Consider the following 17,581-nt stretch of genomic DNA (forward strand, 5'->3'; position numbering starts at 1 on the left):
TAGGGACATAATATAGTGCACCTGAGAGAGGACCATGGCCTCATGGGAAAGGGCCAGGGAAGAGATAGGGGAGGCCAGGAGATGCTGGGGATAAATAGGGACATAGTATAGTGCACCTGAGAGAGGGCCATTGCCTCATGGGGAAGGGCCAGGGAAGAGATGGGGGAGGCCAGGAGACGCTGGGGATAAATAGGGACATAATACAGTGCGCCTGAGAGAGGGCCATGGCCTCATGGGGAAGGGCCAGGGAAGAGATAGGGGAGGCCAGGCGACGCTGGGGATAAATAGGGACATAATATAGTGCACCTGAGAGAGGGCCATGGCCTCATGGGGAAGGGCCAGGGAAGAGATAGGGGAGGCCAGGAGATGCTGGGGATAAATAGGGACATAATATAGTGCACCTGAGAGAGGACCATGGCCTCATGGGAAAGGGCCAGGGAAGAGATAGGAGAGGCCAGGAGATTCTGGAGATAAATAGGGACATAGTATAGTGCACCTGAGAGAGGGCCATGGCCTCATGGGGAAGGGCCAGGGAAGAGATAGGGGAGGCCAGGAGATGCTGGGGATAAATAGGGACATAATATAGTGCACCTGAGAGAGGGCCATGGCCTCATGGGGAAGGACCAGGGGATAAATAGGGACATAATATAGTGCACCTGAGAGAGGACCATGGCCTCATGGGAAAGGGCCAGGGAAGAGATAGGGGAGGCCAGGAGATGCTGGGGATAAATAGGGACATAGTATAGTGCACCTGAGAGAGGGCCTTGGCCTCATGGGGAAGGACCAGGGAAGAGATAGGAGAGGCCAGGAGATGCTGGGGATAAATAGGGACATAATATAGTGCACCTGAGGGAGGGCCATGGCCTCATGGGGAAGGGCCAGGGAAGAGATAGGGGAGGCCAGGAGATGCTGGGGATAAATAGGGACATAATATAGTGCACCTGAGAGAGGGCCATGGCCTCATGGGGAAGGGCCAGGGAAGAGATAGGAGAGGCCATGAGATGCTGGGGATAAATAGGGACATAATATAGTGCACCTGAGGGAGGGCCATGGCCTCATGGGGAAGGGCCAGGGTAGAGATAGGTGAGGCCAGGAGATGCTGGGGATAAATAGGGACATAATATAGTGCACCTGAGGGAGGGCCGTGGCCTCATGGGGAAGGGCCAGGGAAGAGATAGGAGAGGCCAGGAGATGCTGGGGATAAATAGGGACATAATATAGTGCACCTGAGAGAGGGCCGTGGCCTCATGGGGAAGGGCCAGGGAAGAGATAGGAGAGGCCAGGAGATGCTGGGGATCAATTGGGACATAATATAGTGCACCTGAGAGAGGGCCATGGCCTCATGGGGATGGGCCAGGGAAGAGATAGGGGAGGCCAGGAGATGCTGGGGATAAATAGGGACATAATATAGTGCACCTGAGAGAGGACCATGGCCTCATGGGAAAGGGCCAGGGAAGAGATAGGAGAGGCCAGGAGATGCTGGGGATAAATAGGGACATAGTATAGTGCACCTGAGAGAGGGCCATGGCCTCATGGGGAAGGGCCAGGGAAGAGATAGGGGAGGCCAGGAGATGCCGGGGATAAATAGGGACATAATATAGTGCACCTGAGAGAAGGCCTTGGCCTCATGGGGAAGGGCCAGGAAGAGATAGGAGAGGCCAGGAGATGCCGGGGATAAATAGGGACATAATATAGTGCACCTGAGGGAGGGCCATGGCCTCATGGGGAAGGGCCAGGGAAGAGATAGGGGAGGCCAGGAGATGCCGGGGATAAATAGGGACATAATATAGTGCACCTGAGGGAGGGCCATGGCCTCATGGGGAAGGGCCAGGGAAGAGATAGGGGAGGCCAGGAGATGCTGGGGATAAATAGGGACATAATATAGTGCACCTGAGAGAGGGCCATGGCCTCATGGGGAAGGGCCAGGGAAGAGATAGGGGAGGCCAGGAGATGCTGGGGATAAATAGGGACATAATATAGTGCACCTGAGAGAGGGCCATGGCCTCATGGGGAAGGGCCAGGGAAGAGATAGGGGAGGCCAGGAGATGCTGGGGATAAATAGGGACATAATATAGTGCACCTGAGAGAGGGCCATGGCCTCATGGGGATGGGCCAGGGAAGAGATAGGGGAGGCCAGGAGATGCTGGGGATAAATAGGGACATAATATAGTGCACCTGAGAGAGGACCATGGCCTCATGGGAAAGGGCCAGAGAAGAGATAGGAGAGGCCAGGAGATGCTGGGGATAAATAGGGACACAGTATAGTGCACCTGAGAGAGGGCCTTGGCCTCATGGGGAAGGGCCAGGGAAGAGATAGGAGAGGCCAGGAGATGCTGGGGATAAATAGGGACATAATATAGTGCACCTGAGAGAGGACCATGGCCTCATGGGGAAGGGCCAGGGAAGAGATAGGGGAGGCCAGGAGATGCTGGGGATAAATAGGGACATAATATAGTGCACCTGAGAGAGGGCCTTGGCCTCATGGGGAAGGGCCAGGGAAGAGATAGGGGAGGCCAGGAGATGCTGGGGATGAAATAAGAGGAAGCTATAAGTGAGAATGATAATAAACAGAAATTTTACAAGCCCAAACAGCGCCCCCTGACCTGTGGTGCCCTGTGCGATGGCACCGTCCGCACTACCCTAGCTACGGCCTTGATACAGAGTACATATTATAATGTCTTAGTCGCCTGGGCCGTTTCTCCCGGGCTATTGCTGAGTATTTATCATCCTTTTTCCAGACTGAAGTTCTGCTGTATCAGATCAGCTGATAAATATTCATTCCTCTATAAGTAGCCCTCTCCCCAGCATTGTGACACCCACCTTGAAGAATCTGCGGATGGCTGGAAGGTGCTGGGCGCTGACCTCCCTCTGAGACGGGTCCACATTCTCCCCGACCTGCAGTGGGAGTAACAGGGTCAAGTATTTTCAGTGTTATTAGCGTGTTTTATGTATGTTACATAGTTGGAGTAGCAGCGTGTGTAATATCCTGGTGTGCATCTGTGCTTAGGGTAATCCCCTTCCCCGGTGTACATCTGTGCTTAGGGTAATCCCCTTCCCCGTGTACATCTGGGCTTAGGGTAACGCCCTTCCCCGGTTTACATCTGTGCTTAGGGTACAGCTCTTCCCCGGTGTACATCTGTGCTTAGGGTAACCCCCTTCCCCGGTGTACATCTGTGCTTAGGGTACAGCCCTTCCCCGGTGTACATCTGGGCTTAGGGTAACGCCCTTCCCCGGTGTACATCTGTGCTTAGGGTAACGCCCTTCCCCGGTGTACATTTGTGCTTAGGGTAACCCCCTTCCCCGGTGTACATCTGTGCTTAGGGTACAGCCCTTCCCCGGTGTACATCTGTGCTTAGTGTAACGCCCTTCCCCGGTGTACATCTGTGCTTAAGGTAACGCCCTTCCCCGGTGTACATCTGTGCTTAGGGTAACGCCCTTCCCCGGTGTACATCTGTGCTTAGGGTACAGCCCTTCCCCGGTGTACATCTGTGCTTAGGGTACAGCCCTTCCCCGGTGTACATCTGTGCTTAGGGTAACACCCTTCCCCGGGGTACATCTGTGCTTAGGGTAACCACCTTCCCGATGTGCATCTGTGCTTAGGGCAGTGATTCCCAACCTCGGTCCTCAAGGCACACCAACATTCCTGGTTTTAGTGATATCCATGCTTAAGCACAGATGGTTAAATCAAAATACCTAAGGTACTAATTAAGGCCCTCATTCAGAGCCGTACGCTCTGAGCAGAGCGCACGCTCTGCATGAGGGCCGGGCTCCATTTTCATGGAGCGTCCTCCCGGACGCTCGTATAGCTGTGGGTCACCACCCACAGGCTATACGAGCGTGCATTTTGATGGCCGCGATGGTCGTGACCATCGCGACCATCGAAATTGCGAGCCGGAGCCTGCGGTTGAGGTTTTCAACCGCAAGCTCCGGAGTGATTTTGGCTCTATCAGAGCCAAAATCACTCCCACTGACATCACTAGTGATGTCAGTGGGCCGGCTTCTGACGGGAGGCGTTCCCGTGGGAACGCCCCCGTCAGGGAGGCACGCCCCCGGCACGCCCACCAAAGGGGGCGTGCTGTCAATCAACATTGACAGCACGCCCCCTTTGATCGGACACAACGAGCGAAGGAAAGTCCTTCGCTCGTCGTGTCTGGCGCATGCGCACGACGGAGCTCCCTCCGTCGTGCGCATGCTCAGTGCAGACCATCGACCCACTTGCGAGCGGACAGCCGCTCGCGAGTGGGTCTGAATCAGGCCCTAAGTCACCTGTGCTCAACTATGGCTATCCTTAAAACATGGACTGTTAGTGTGCCTTGAGGACCGTGGTTGGGAACCCCTGGCTTAGGGTAACCCCCTTCCCCGGTGGACATCTGAGCTTCCGAATGTGCAAGGACTGAAACGCCCACTTTCAGTGTCTACATACGGTGAAAAACCGCTTTAGATGCCACCATTGGTCGCAGCATCTGAATTTGCTCCACGCCTATAACATGCCTATAACCCGCCCATAAGACAAACTAGTTACCGCCCGCCCAGGAACGGCCGCTACATCTTCAATACACTTCTGCCTGCGTGCGCCTGAGAACATAACTGCGACTCTGTACGGACACAATCGGGACGCACTCGCGGAGCCACTTCAGGTGCATGCGCAGTAGCAAAGGATCGCTCCACCCCATCCGCCATCTGAGCCCGGGCCCTGTGTGTGCTGAGGGGCGCACGCCCGTGTACATCTGTATATCAGTGTACCCCAGGTGGTAGATTACCCTGGAATAAGGTTATGCCGTATTTGTGGGAGACTCTCCGTGTTCTCGGTGACTTTGTGTTTGGGGTGATAACTGCAGTAATGGGTGTCAGAGGGTACATGCTGAGTGGTACCATGAGAGTACTGGCTGTGTTGGTAAGCGGGTACATACCCAGTGTATGAGGATAAACCGTGGCACTCCGGTGTTAGGGTCACTCACTCGGCACAACCCGTACAGAATCTGGTTCTTATTACATTTCTTGGTGAATTCTTCCAATCTACCAACTGCAGAAAGAGAAAATGCGGGAGAGGTGATACACCAGGGGGGGGGGACAAGGAGGACGGGCGCTGAGTGCCCCAAATCATTCCTGCTGTAACCTGAAGTATCATCTTCTAATATAACGGTTTGTGCATGTCCACTGGCAACTTTCACATTGCTCTGTGGACTTCACCAGGACGTTTATATCATCAGGCTAGATCCACTAGTTTCATCTACTTAAATGTACTCTGGAACCTAGGACCAGAAATACAAACAACTCGCATCACGGACACAACGATAGGCAGCGTGTCTGGTAGTAAAAGCCGTAGCAGGGCGCTCAAACACATGAATAAAGTTGTCTGCAGGTGGAAAACCCATCACACATTATTGGGGCCTGGTACAGCGATGTACACAAACCCGAAGGTTTACAAACAACTCTGATGTTTTATCTGTGCCGATCGGTGTCTGTGAGGACGGTCACAGTGCCCCCTATGCTGCCGCCGTGTGGTGGTGGCGAGGGGGTCAGCATTCATGAAAACAGGGGAGTGTCGGCCAGTGGCTGCATCTTCCTGGTCTCTGCAGTGTGATTACACCGTACATCCTGAGTAACCAGATTGTCACACAAGTGATCCGATGCCGAGTCCTCAGACACAGCAGCAGATCACAGAAGCCCATAGGTGGTACAGTTATAAACCAAGTACGTGTCATACACATCACGTCCAGCAGTATTGCAGCCAACACACCGGGCCCTTACAGATTCCCTCTTCCAGGTTCCAGGTGGAGCAGCTGTATTGCGTCATCCTCAGTCCATGTGGTGGAGCAGCTGTATTGCGTCATCCTCAGTCCATGTGGTGGAGCAGCTGTATTGAGTCATCCTCAGTCCATGTGGTGGAGCAGCTGTATTGCGTCATCCTCAGTCCATGTGGTGGAGCAGCTGTATTGCGTCATCCTCAGTCCATGTGGTGGAGCAGCTGTATTGCGTCATCCTCAGTCCATGTGGTGGAGCAGCTGTATTGCGTCATCCTCAGTTCATGTGGTGGAGCAGCTGTATTGCGTCATCCTCAGTCCATGTGGTGGAGCAGCTGTATTGCGTCATCCTCAGTCCATGTGGTGGAGCAGCTGTATTGCGTCATCCTCAGTCCATGTGGTGGAGCAGCTGTATTGCGTCATCCTCAGTCCATGTGGTGGAGCAGCTGTATTGCGTCATCCTCAGTCCATGTGGTGGAGCAGCTGTATTGCGTCATCCTCAGTCCATGTGGTGGAGCAGCTGTATTGCGTCATCCTCAGTCCATGTGGTGGAGCAGCTGTATTGCGTCATCCTCAGTCCATGTGGTGGAGCAGCTGTATTGCGTCATCCTCAGTCCATGTGGTGGAGCAGCTGTATTGCGTCATCCTCAGTCCATGTGGTGGAGCAGCTGTATTGCGTCATCCTCAGTCCATGTGGTGGAGCAGCAGCATTGAGGATACAGGGCCCCCTTTGACTTGTGTGCCCATGTAGACTGCTCATCCTGTCACCATTTCCAGAGGCACTCCGCTGAAGTCATAAATATCACGGCTGGCAGTCTTTCAGCCAACACACTGGCTCCTTCGGAACCCTTGCAGCATCTCTCTTCCAGATAACCCTCGGTCTAAGCACTGGAGCAGCTGTATTGTGACACCTTCATCTCTTCATGTCTCTAAGTTTTGGCTCTATCAGATATTCCCATACACCCTCCATAGGACCCTGGATTTCTCCACCACATTCCTCAGGCACAAATTCCTTCTAGAGCCATTTGTTTATGTTCGTGCACTGAGGGCGGAGTCTGGGTGGCCGGGGACAGCGCTGTACGTGTGTAAGATGGTGACGGCAGCGCTGAGGGCGGAGTCTGGGTGGCCGGGGACAGCGCTGTACGTGTGTAAGATGGTGATGGCAGCGCTGAGGGCGGAGTCTGGGTGGCCGGGGACAGCGCTGTACGTGTGTAAGATGGTGATGGCAGCGCTGAGGGCGGAGTCTGGGTGGCCGGGGACAGCGCTGTACGTGTGTAAGATGGTGACGGCAGCCCTGAGGGCGGAGTCTGGGTGGCCGGGGACAGCGCTGTACGTGTGTAATATGGTGACGGCAGCACTGAGGGCGGAGTCTGGGTGGCCGGGGACAGCGCCGTACGTGTGTAAGATGGTGACGGCAGCGCTGAGGGCGGAGTCAGGGTGGCCGGGGACAGCGCCGTACGTGTGTAAGATGGTGACGGCAGCGCTGAGGGCGGAGTCTGGGTGGCCGGGGACAGCGCCGTACGTGTGTAATATGGTGACGGCAGCACTGAGGGCGGAGTCTGGGTGGCCGGGGACAGCGCCGTACGTGTGTAAGATGGTGACGGCAGCGCTGAGGGCGGAGTCTGGGTGGCCGGGGACAGCGCCGTACGTGTGTAAGATGGTGACGGCAGCGCTGAGGGCGGAGTCTGGGTGGCCGGGGACAGCGCCGTACGTGTGTAAGATGGTGACGGCAGCGCTGAGGTCGGAGTCTGGGTGGCCGGGGACAGCGCCGTCCGTGTGTAATATGGTGACGGCAGCACTGAGGGCGGAGTCTGGGTGGCCGGGGACAGCGCTGTACGTGTGTAAGATGGTGACGGCAGCACTGAGGGCGGAGTCTGGGTGGCCGGGGACAGCGCTGTACGTGTGTAATATGGTGACGGCAGCGCTGAGGGCAGAGTCTGGGTGGCCGGGGACAGCGCTGTACGTGTGTAAGATGGTGACGGCGGCACTGAGGGCGGAGTCTGGGTGGCCGGGGACAGCGCTGTACGTGTGTAAGATGGTGATCGTGGCACGGAGGGTGGAGTCTGGTTGGCCGGGGACAGCGCCGTACGTGTGTAATATGGTGACGGCAGCACTGAGGGCGGAGTCTGGGTGGCCGGGGACAGCGCTGTACGTGTGTAAGATGGTGATCGTGGCACGGAGGGTGGAGTCTGGGTGGCCGGGGACAGCGCTGTACGTGTGTAAGATGGTGATCGCGTCATGGAGGGCAGAGTGGGCATTGTAGATCTGTTTGGCATTCCTGTTCTCCGCACATATAGATTTGGGGATCATCATTTCAGCCTCCGTCTTGTGTTGGGAAATGCTGGGGGAGGAAGGACCCTGCTGTAGCTAAATAAAACATCTCAGCTAGAAGATAAATGAGCCTGAGGATGAATTCAGTGGGTGAGAAATCCTCCAAAATGCTGAAAACCACAGAAGCTTCCAGGCTGGGGCAGATCTGGGACACAGCGGCCATTAACATGGTGACAAATTGCTTCAGGGGAATAGACTGTAACATTGGGAGACAGAACTTCTTGGGGTGACGGAGTCCAGCTGTCCTATAGACTGTAACATTGGGAGACAGAACTTCTGGGGGTGACGGAGTCCAGCTGTCCTATAGACTGACACCAGGGCGAGCTGAGGGCGACAACTCATCTATGTAATAACTTCCCCAGACAGATAAATAGTCACAGTCTCTGGTAGGAATACAGAGGACTCCATGATTCAGCCAATCACTTCTGATCTGTGCTGAGAGGACATCCTGTATGTCTCCATCTCAGGGGAACGGGACTTGTTATCTGCTCATTCCCACGGAGATTAATGCTGATACCATGAGACATGCTCAGTGAAAATGGCGCACCCATGGGATGTGCGTGGGACTAAGCAATGTCACAGTCACAGAAGCATTTTGTGGTGGTTCCTTCGGTTCTAATAAGCGCAGCTGAGAGTAAACGTCCCCACAGCCATAATCAGCGTTTCACAGAACATCGTGAGACTCCGTTATACAGAAGTACCAGGAGGGCATCGTGGGTAATTACACACTAAGGGTATATTCGTCAAAGTTCGATTTTATGTTTTTGGTGATTTTGCATTTGATTTTGAGCATCAGAGATTTACTAAAGTCAAAATCGAATATAATACCGAATCCCCTTCAAAATCTAATATTGTCTAAACATCAGTACTTTTACATAGACCAACATAGGACTCTCTGATTTACTAATATTCGATTTGAAATCTAACACCAAATCGAGCTCAAAATCCCCAAAATAACAGACCTGTTTCACGCTGGCGATTTTAGCACGAGTAGGTGCAAGTTACATTAAAACATGCACAGATCTACAAGATCCGTGCATGCTTCTGTGTGAAAAGAACTATTAAAAGTATAAAAAAAGACGTGCCCCTCCCCCGTTAAATGCCCAACCAGTACTGGGCTTTTCTGAGAAAAGATGTAGAGGTCTCCCGTATTTTCAACAACCAGCACCAGGCTAAGTGACTCAGTCCTGGTTTTGGAAATACAGGGACAAAATGAGTAGGGGTCCCCCATATTTTCCGAAACCAGCACCAGACTCTTTCTAGTGGTGGGGTGTAATGTTGCACTGGGGAGAAAGGCCTCTCTTACTAAATGTTACCTAGCTGTTCCCAACATTGAAGTCAATGGTGGGAACCGCTCATTGGCTGAGAGAGGCAGAGACTCGCCTCTCTAAGCCAATAAATGCTCAGCCCATGCATTTCTATCTGAAATGCCGCAGCTGAGCTGTCATTCGTGAAGATCCATCCTTAGAAGTCTGTGGCTCGGATCTTTGCGTTTTCTTGTTTTGTGAAGACGTGGATGCCTACATGGAGGAGAGGACGTGTATAGCTACAGGGATTGTAGGTATGTGTCAGTGTGAGTGTAACAAAGTTATACTTTCTCGGTGTGTGAGGCTTGTCTTTTTTTTATATTTCTTTTGCACGTGAACTGGAGATAACAGAGGGCCCTTAATGCCACGAATGCTGGTACTTGTGGTTCTCCAAGTACCAGCATGTGGGGGAGGCTTGCTGGGACCTCTAGTTCTACTGTAAAATATAATATTACTTTCTTATAATTTTTGATACAATCAACCCAGCACACATCGCTCAAGGGTGCCAGGAATAGCCAGGTGCGCTGTAGAGGGTGGAGCCCATACATTGGGGTCCCCACCTCCCCAGGGTTCCCTGGCCTGGGCTGACTAGCAGTCATGCGTAATGCTTTGGCCGGGAGACCCAGTGAAAGGGTACCCAGCTACAACATTACATCCTCCCCTCCCCTAGAAAAAGTCTGGTACTGCTTTTGGAAAATACGGGGGACCGCTACTCATTTTTTCCCCCATATTTCCAAAACCAGGACGAACTCACTTAGCCTGGTACTGGTTGTTGAAAATATGAAGTATCCCTAGATCTTTTTACCCCCGTATTTTCACAACCAGGACCGGCTCAGAAAAGCCAGGTGCTGGTAGAGCAATTGGGGGGGACCTCACGTCTTTCTTTTTTTTTCAATTATTTTACACTTTTAATAAATTTTTTTTTTACACAGAAGCATGCACGGATCTCACAGATCGCCAGCGTGAAACAGGTCTATATTTATTTTAAGTTCGGTTTTGTGTATGACTTGGACATGGGCATGCAAAATCGAATCACTAGTCAAAATCTAATCACATCATATGCGATTTAGAAAAGGCTTAGAAAACTGACTTTTTATAAATGTGGGATTCTGACAGTGAGATCTACATTCCATTGAGTCAATTTCAGGGGAGCTAAATCTAACTTTGATAAATATAGACCTAAAGGTGCATATACACACAACGATTTTTTGAACGATTATCGATAAAGATATCGTTTATCGTTCAATCGTTGATAAAATCGTTCACTTTCTGAGTTAAAACGATGAACGATTATCGTTCATCCGCGTTCACGTTTGTAGTTCAGACTGACCAACTGAACGATTTTCATTAAGGGAATATGCAAAAATCGTTTGTAGCTCAAAAAAATCGTTCATTACACTTTAAAAAAATCTGACAGATAATCTGACAGAAAATCGTTCATAAAATCGTTGGTAACAAAATCGTGTGTGTATGCAGCTCCCTGAGCGATATCGTCTAGTGTGTCCCTGGCAGGGTGTGCTCAATGTCGTTCATGACATTGAGCACAGCCGCTGAACGATATCATTAACGATATCGTTCAGTGCCGGGGCTCTCTCCCCCATTCCCCAACATGCAGCAACCTGACAATATCGTCAGGTTGGCCTGCATGTTTACCCGATGAACGATAATGATGAACGACCCGCGGGAACGCGCATCGTCGTTATCGTTCATCGTTTTGGTGTTAAAAATGGACGATAAAGTGGACGACTGAACGATAACAATATCATTATCGTTCAGTCGTCCAGTTTAATCGCCCAGTATGTATGCACCTTAAGTCTGCAGACCCCAGATATCTGTCCACACAACACCACCTCCAACATTAGCTTTACTAGTGAAAGAGAGAGCTGCAGAACCCGCACAGAGGGCCTGATTCAGACCCGCTTGCAAGCGGGTCGATGTTGCCCAAGTGTGCATGCGCGAGACCCGAATAACGACGGCCATGCACCAAAGGGGGCGTGCTGTCGATGTTGAGTGACAACACGCCCCCTTTGGTGGGCGTGCGGGGGCGTCGCTGCCCAGACGGAGGCGTTCCCATGGGAACGCCTACCGTCTGGGTCTGGCCCCACTGACATCACTAGTGACGTCACTAGTGATGTCACTAGTGATGTCAGTGGGAGTGTTTTTGGCTCTGATAGAGCCAAAAGCACTCCGGGCTTGCGGCCAACGAGACCCTACTGCAAGGGTCTCGTCGCAAGCACGATGGTCTTGACAATCGCGACCATCTTTTTGGCCGCTCGCATAAGCTGTGGGTGACCGCTCCAATTTTAGGTAGGACGGCCCTGATTCAGAGCGAGCACTCTTGTCAGAGCGTCCGGCTCTGAATCAGGCCCAGAGACTCCGGAGAATATTAGATTGCTCAGAGATGGGTGACATGATCAATAAAGAGAATGCCTGTAACCTAGGGTAATAAAGGAAGGCTATCATAGAAACATAGAATGTGACGGCAGATAAGAACCACTTGTCCCATCTAGTCTGCCCCTTTTCATTTATCCTTTTGGCAACTTCAACCCTATTTGCTCCTTACGTCTTTCTTAAGGATATCCTTATGCCTATCCCAAGCGTGTTTACATGGTTCCACCGTCTTAGCTTCAACCACATCTGATGGGGCTATTCCACTTATCCACTAACCTCTCTGTGACGTAATTTCTCCTCACATTTCCTCTGAGCCTCCCTCAGCTCCCTATCCTCTGATCCCTATGATAAACCGCCCCTGATCCCTATCCCCAGTGCATGAAGCTTTGCAATTCCCTCATGAGCTGAATCAGGCCCCTCTGTGCTCATAAACTGTCTGAGTATTTTTGGGAAAAGTGAATGTGCTTTAGCTGAAAAAATGTCCACGATCATTTAGATTGAGGAGATGGAAATGAGAATCAGAAGGAAAAGACACTGGGCCAAATGTAATAGGGTGAGAGTGTAGAAAATGGGAGAGTTTAGCAGTAACACTGTTACATTGGGTGAGTCTTATTTTCAAACTGAGAAACATCTGGATGAGAGTTTAAATCGTGAGAGTCTTTTTAGTCTAAAAACATGTGAGTTTCCATGTTCTCTGACTCTATTACATTGGGCGAGTCTCCATGTTCTCTGACTCTATTACATTGGGTGAGTCTCCATGTTCTCTGACTCTATTACATTGGGCGAGTCTCCATGTTCTCTGACTCTATTACATTGGGTGAGTCTCCATGTTCTCTGACTCTATTACATTGGGCGAGTTTCCATGTTCTCTGACTCTAATACATTGGGTGAGTTTCCATGTTCTCTGACTATTCCATTGGGCGAGTTTCCATGTTCTCTGTCTCTATTACATTGGACGAGTTTCCATGTTCTCTGACTCTATTACATTGGGTGAGTCTCCATGTTCTCTGACTCTATTACATTGGGTGAGTTTCCATGTTCTCTGACTCTATTACATTGGGTGAGTTTCCATGTTCTCTGTCTCTATTACATTGGGTGAGTTTCCATGTTCTCTGTCTTTATTACATTGGGCGAGTTTCCATGTTCTCTGTCTTTATTACATTGGGAGAGTTTCCATGTTCTCTGACTCTATTACATTTGGCGAGTTTCCATGTTCTCTGTCTCTATTACATTGGACGAGTTTCCATGTTCTCTGACTCTATTACATTGGGTGAGTCTCCATGTTCTCTGACTCTATTACATTGGGCGAGTTTCCATGTTCTCTGACTCTAATACATTGGGTGAGTTTCCATGTTCTCTGACTATTCCATTGGGCGAGTTTCCATGTTCTCTGTCTCTATTACATTGGACGAGTTTCCATGTTCTCTGACTCTATTACATTGGGTGAGTCTCCATGTTCTCTGACTCTATTACATTGGGTGAGTTTCCATGTTCTCTGACTCTATTACATTGGGTGAGTTTCCATGTTCTCTGTCTCTATTACATTGGGTGAGTTTCCATGTTCTCTGTCTTTATTACATTGGGCGAGTTTCCATGTTCTCTGTCTTTATTACATTGGGAGAGTTTCCATGTTCTCTGACTCTATTACATTTGGCGAGTTTCCATGTTCTCTGTCTCTATTACATTGGACGAGTTTCCATGTTCTCTGACTCTATTACATTGGGCGAGTTTCCATGTTCTCTGTCTCTATTACATTGGGTGAGTCTCCATGTTCTCTGACTCTATTACATTGGGCGAGTTTCCATGTTCTCTGACTCTATTACATTGGGAGAGTTTCCATGTTCTCTGTCTTTATTACATTGGGAGAGTTTCCATGTTCTCTATTACATTGGGTGAGTTTCCATGTTCTCTGACTCTATTACATTGGGTGAGTTTCCATGTTCTCTGACTATTACTTTGGGCGAGTTTCCATGTTCTCTGACTCTATTACATTGGGTGAGTTTCCATGTTCTCTGACTATTCCATTGGGCGAGTTTCCATGTTCTCTGTCTCTATTACATTGGGTGAGTTTCCATGTTCTCTGTCTTTATTACATTGGGCGAGTTTCCATGTTCTCTGTCTTTATTACATTGGGAGAGTTTCCATGTTCTCTGACTCTATTACATTTGGCGAGTTTCCATGTTCTCTGTCTCTATTACATTGGACGAGTTTCCATGTTCTCTGACTCTATTACATTGGGGGAGTTTCCATGTTCTCTGACTCTATTACATTGGGCGAGTTTCCATGTTCTCTGACTCTATTACATTGGGCGAGTTTCCATGTTCTCTGACTCTATTACATTGGGCGAGTTTCCATGTTCTCTATCTCTATTACATTGGGCGAGTTTCCATGTTCTCTGTCTCTATTACATTGGGCGAGTTTCCGTGCTCTCTGTCTCTATTACATTGGGTGAGTTTCCATGTTCTCTGTCTCTATTACATTGGGCGAGTTTCCATGCTCTCTGTCTCTATTACATTGGGCGAGTTTCCACGTTCTCAGACTGGCACATTATCTTACTGTAACTCTCACCCTATTACATTTGCCCCATTGTGTGTTCACATAATTTATTAGTCCAGTAAGAAATATGGAACAATTTTGTATTTAAGGATTAAATGAAAAGCTATTGGTTAATCCAACAAAACTGATGTTATTACCAAATTCCCACTTGTTTCTATGTTTAGAGAGTGCCTATATATTAGCCTGTCACCCTCCCTTGTGGTCTGTGAGGAGCCTGTAGGATACCGTCCTCTGTCATGGACCCTAGAAAAATCATCTATGTAGAACTATGAGTGATGTTGTGTCTATTAGACTTCACCAAATGCCAGACGTGTCCACTGGGTTCCTGTTTGTGGACTGACCGGAACTTGTCGGTCTACAGACAAAACATTCAGTGTGCTGATCGCTGTCTGATGTCCAGTTATGCCGTGCTTCCTATTCGGTGCTATGGACAGATGTCAGAGCATTATTGCTGGGTTCTATGAAGGCTCCTGGTATAACTGGTCACTTATACATACACAGGGTCAGGTGCTTTCCTCATCTCAGTGTAGGATGTTATGCCGTAAACTGCAAGTACCTCTGCTCCCTTAGTGTGACAACAATATAAATGTGTCCACATCTATCTAGCGCTGTGCGAATCTGTAGCGATTAGCGTCTTTTTGTGCGACTTTTTCACATAGTGATGCGACTAGGACACCCCAGGGGCTTCTGCTGATTAAATTGGTATGTGACTGCGGGTGTATCTGAATGTGAAATGCTACGCCACAATGTCATTGGCTGGGACACTGTAACATGGCGTTTCGCATGCAGATACAGCCGCATTTGCGCAGAGAATATAGGCATGTCGCATATCATTTTATTCAGCGTAAACTGCTTGTGTGTCCCATTCACATCACTTTGCAAATAAGATGCATTTTAAGGAAAAGAGTCGCACGAAAAGACGCTCGGTGCTACTGAGTTGCTCCACGGCATGGCGTGACTAGAGGGGCTGTTTAACGCACAAGGAGGCTACGCTGTAACGTACACTGTGCATAGCATGTGCAGAGCGTTCCTGACTCCCAGCAGGAGAAGTAAGGGTGGGGGACACATATCACCTTCTGCTGTCTCTTACCTCCAGAATCCAATAACTTCAGGCTCCACTTCTTCTCATAGGTGAAAGCAGCCCTAGGGAGAAAGACATGCCCAAATTATTGCCCCAGTATTACTCAGCCAGGACAGGAGAGTGCAGAATTCCTGGTTATTACACGGGGGAATTTATAGAAGTGACACTAAGACAGACTGGACAAGGGACACAGGAGAAATAACTATATAACATGGACAGAACACACAGATTACTGGACAGAATGGACAAACCCCACAAATAACTGGACATAACTCCCTGATTACTGGACAGAACTTAGGCCCTCATTCAGAGCCGGACGCTCTGAGCAGAGCGCTCGCTCTGAATGAGGGCCGTCCTCCATAAAAATGGAGCGTCCTCCTGGACGCTCGTATAGCTGTGGGTCACCACCCACAGCCTATACGAGCGTGCAGTTTGATGGCCGCGATGGTCGTGACCATCGCGACCATCGAAACTGTGAGCCGGAGCCTGCGGTTGAGGTTTTCAACCGCAAGCCCCGAAGTGATTTTGGCTCTATCAGACATCACTAGTGATGTCAGTGGGCCGGCTTCTGACGGGAGGCGTTCCTGTGGGAACGCCCCCGTCAGGGAGGCACGCCCCCGGCTGATTACTGGACAGAACTCTCTGATTACTGGACAGAACCTCTGATTACTGGACAGAACTCTCTGATTACTGGACATTATTCTTTGATTACTGGACATAATTCACTAATTACTGGGCAGAACTTACTAATTACTGGACAGAACTCTCTGATTACTGGACAGAACCTCTGATTACTGGACAGAACTCCCTTATTACTGGACAGAACCCTCTGATTACTGGACATAATTCTCTGAGTAATGGACATAATTCTCTGATTACTGGGCAGAACTTACTAATTACTGGACAGAACTCTGATTACTGGACAGAACTCTCTGATTACTGGGTAGAATAGACAAACCCCACAAATAACTGGACATAACTCCCTGATTACTGGACAGAACTCTCTGATTACTGGACGTAATTATTTGATTACTGGACAGAACTCACTAGTTACTGGGCAGAACTTACTAATTACTGGGCAGAACTCCGATTACTGGACAGAACTCTGATTACTGGACAGAACCCTCTGATTACTGGACAGAACTTACTAATTATTGGACAGAACCCTCTGATTACTGGACAGAACCCTCTGATTACTGGACAGAACCCTCTGATTACTGGACAGAACTTACTAATTATTGGACAGAACTCTCTGATTACTGGACAGAACTTACTAATTACTGGGCAGAACTTACTAATTACTGGGCAGAACTCTCTGATTACTGGACAGAACTCTCTGATTACTGGACAGAACTCTCTGATTACTGGACAGAACTTACTAATTACTGGACAGAACTCTCTGATTACTGGACAGAACTCTCTGATTACTGGACAGAACCCTCTGATTACTGGACAGAACCCTCTGATTACTGGACAGAACTTACTAATTATTGGACAGAACTCTCTGATTACTGGACAGAACTTACTAATTACTGGGCAGAACTTACTAATTACTGGACAGAACTCTCTGATTACTGGACAGAACTTACTAATTACTGGACAGAACTTACTAATTACAGGACAGAACTCCAATTACTGGACATAACTCTCTGAGTACTAGACAGAACCCTCAGATTACTGGACAGAACCCTCTCATTACTGGACAGAACCCTCTCATTACTGGACAGGGCTCTTCCTAATAAAGAGCAGGCATTTGTATATGGCTCTCTGATATATATTCTTGTTCTCTCTCTATACAATCTGGACCTCATTCAGAGTCGGTCGAAGCGGCCGCATGGTCGTACGCAGCCGATGTTCGCTAAACTGCGCATGCGTACAGTTCGCAATGCGCGTGCGCAAACTAGCCGCTACGATCAGAAAGTTCTCTCTCCTAGAACACCGCCAGGTCGGTAGTTTGAGTGACAGATTGCGGCGTTTGTGGGTGGTAACAGGGGAAGGTGCTTGAAAACGGGGGAGTGGAGATCCGAACGCAGGCGTGCCTAATTATGCAAACGGCGTTTTATGGGAGTGCATAAATTACAAAGTAGTGTCATGGCACACGTGACATGGGAGGTTTTACACTGACATGATCGTAGAGCTTAAGAGAGGGTATGGTCAACCTTTAGCTCTAC

At 49.6% G+C, this 17,581-nt stretch overlaps 1 protein-coding gene across 1 annotated transcript in view; it reads right to left on the reverse strand.

Annotated features, from left to right (window-relative positions):
- The window catches only part of LOC148479678 (uncharacterized), a 180,657-nt gene that overhangs the window by 72,080 nt on the left and 90,996 nt on the right, over positions 1–17,581 (reverse strand). The window contains exons 2-4 of the mRNA XM_088454470.1: positions 15,420–15,472; positions 4,911–5,023; positions 2,821–2,895 (exon numbers count right to left, since the gene is read on the reverse strand). Coding sequence (XP_088310596.1) covers positions 2,821–2,895; positions 4,911–5,023; positions 15,420–15,472 — 241 coding nt within the window. The remainder of the gene's footprint in view (positions 1–2,820; positions 2,896–4,910; positions 5,024–15,419; positions 15,473–17,581) is intronic.

The sequence above is a fragment of the Taudactylus pleione genome, unplaced genomic scaffold (assembly GCF_031769625.1).
Source record: "Taudactylus pleione unplaced genomic scaffold, aTauple2 ptg000618l, whole genome shotgun sequence".
Classification (NCBI taxonomy): Eukaryota; Metazoa; Chordata; class Amphibia; order Anura; family Myobatrachidae; genus Taudactylus; species Taudactylus pleione.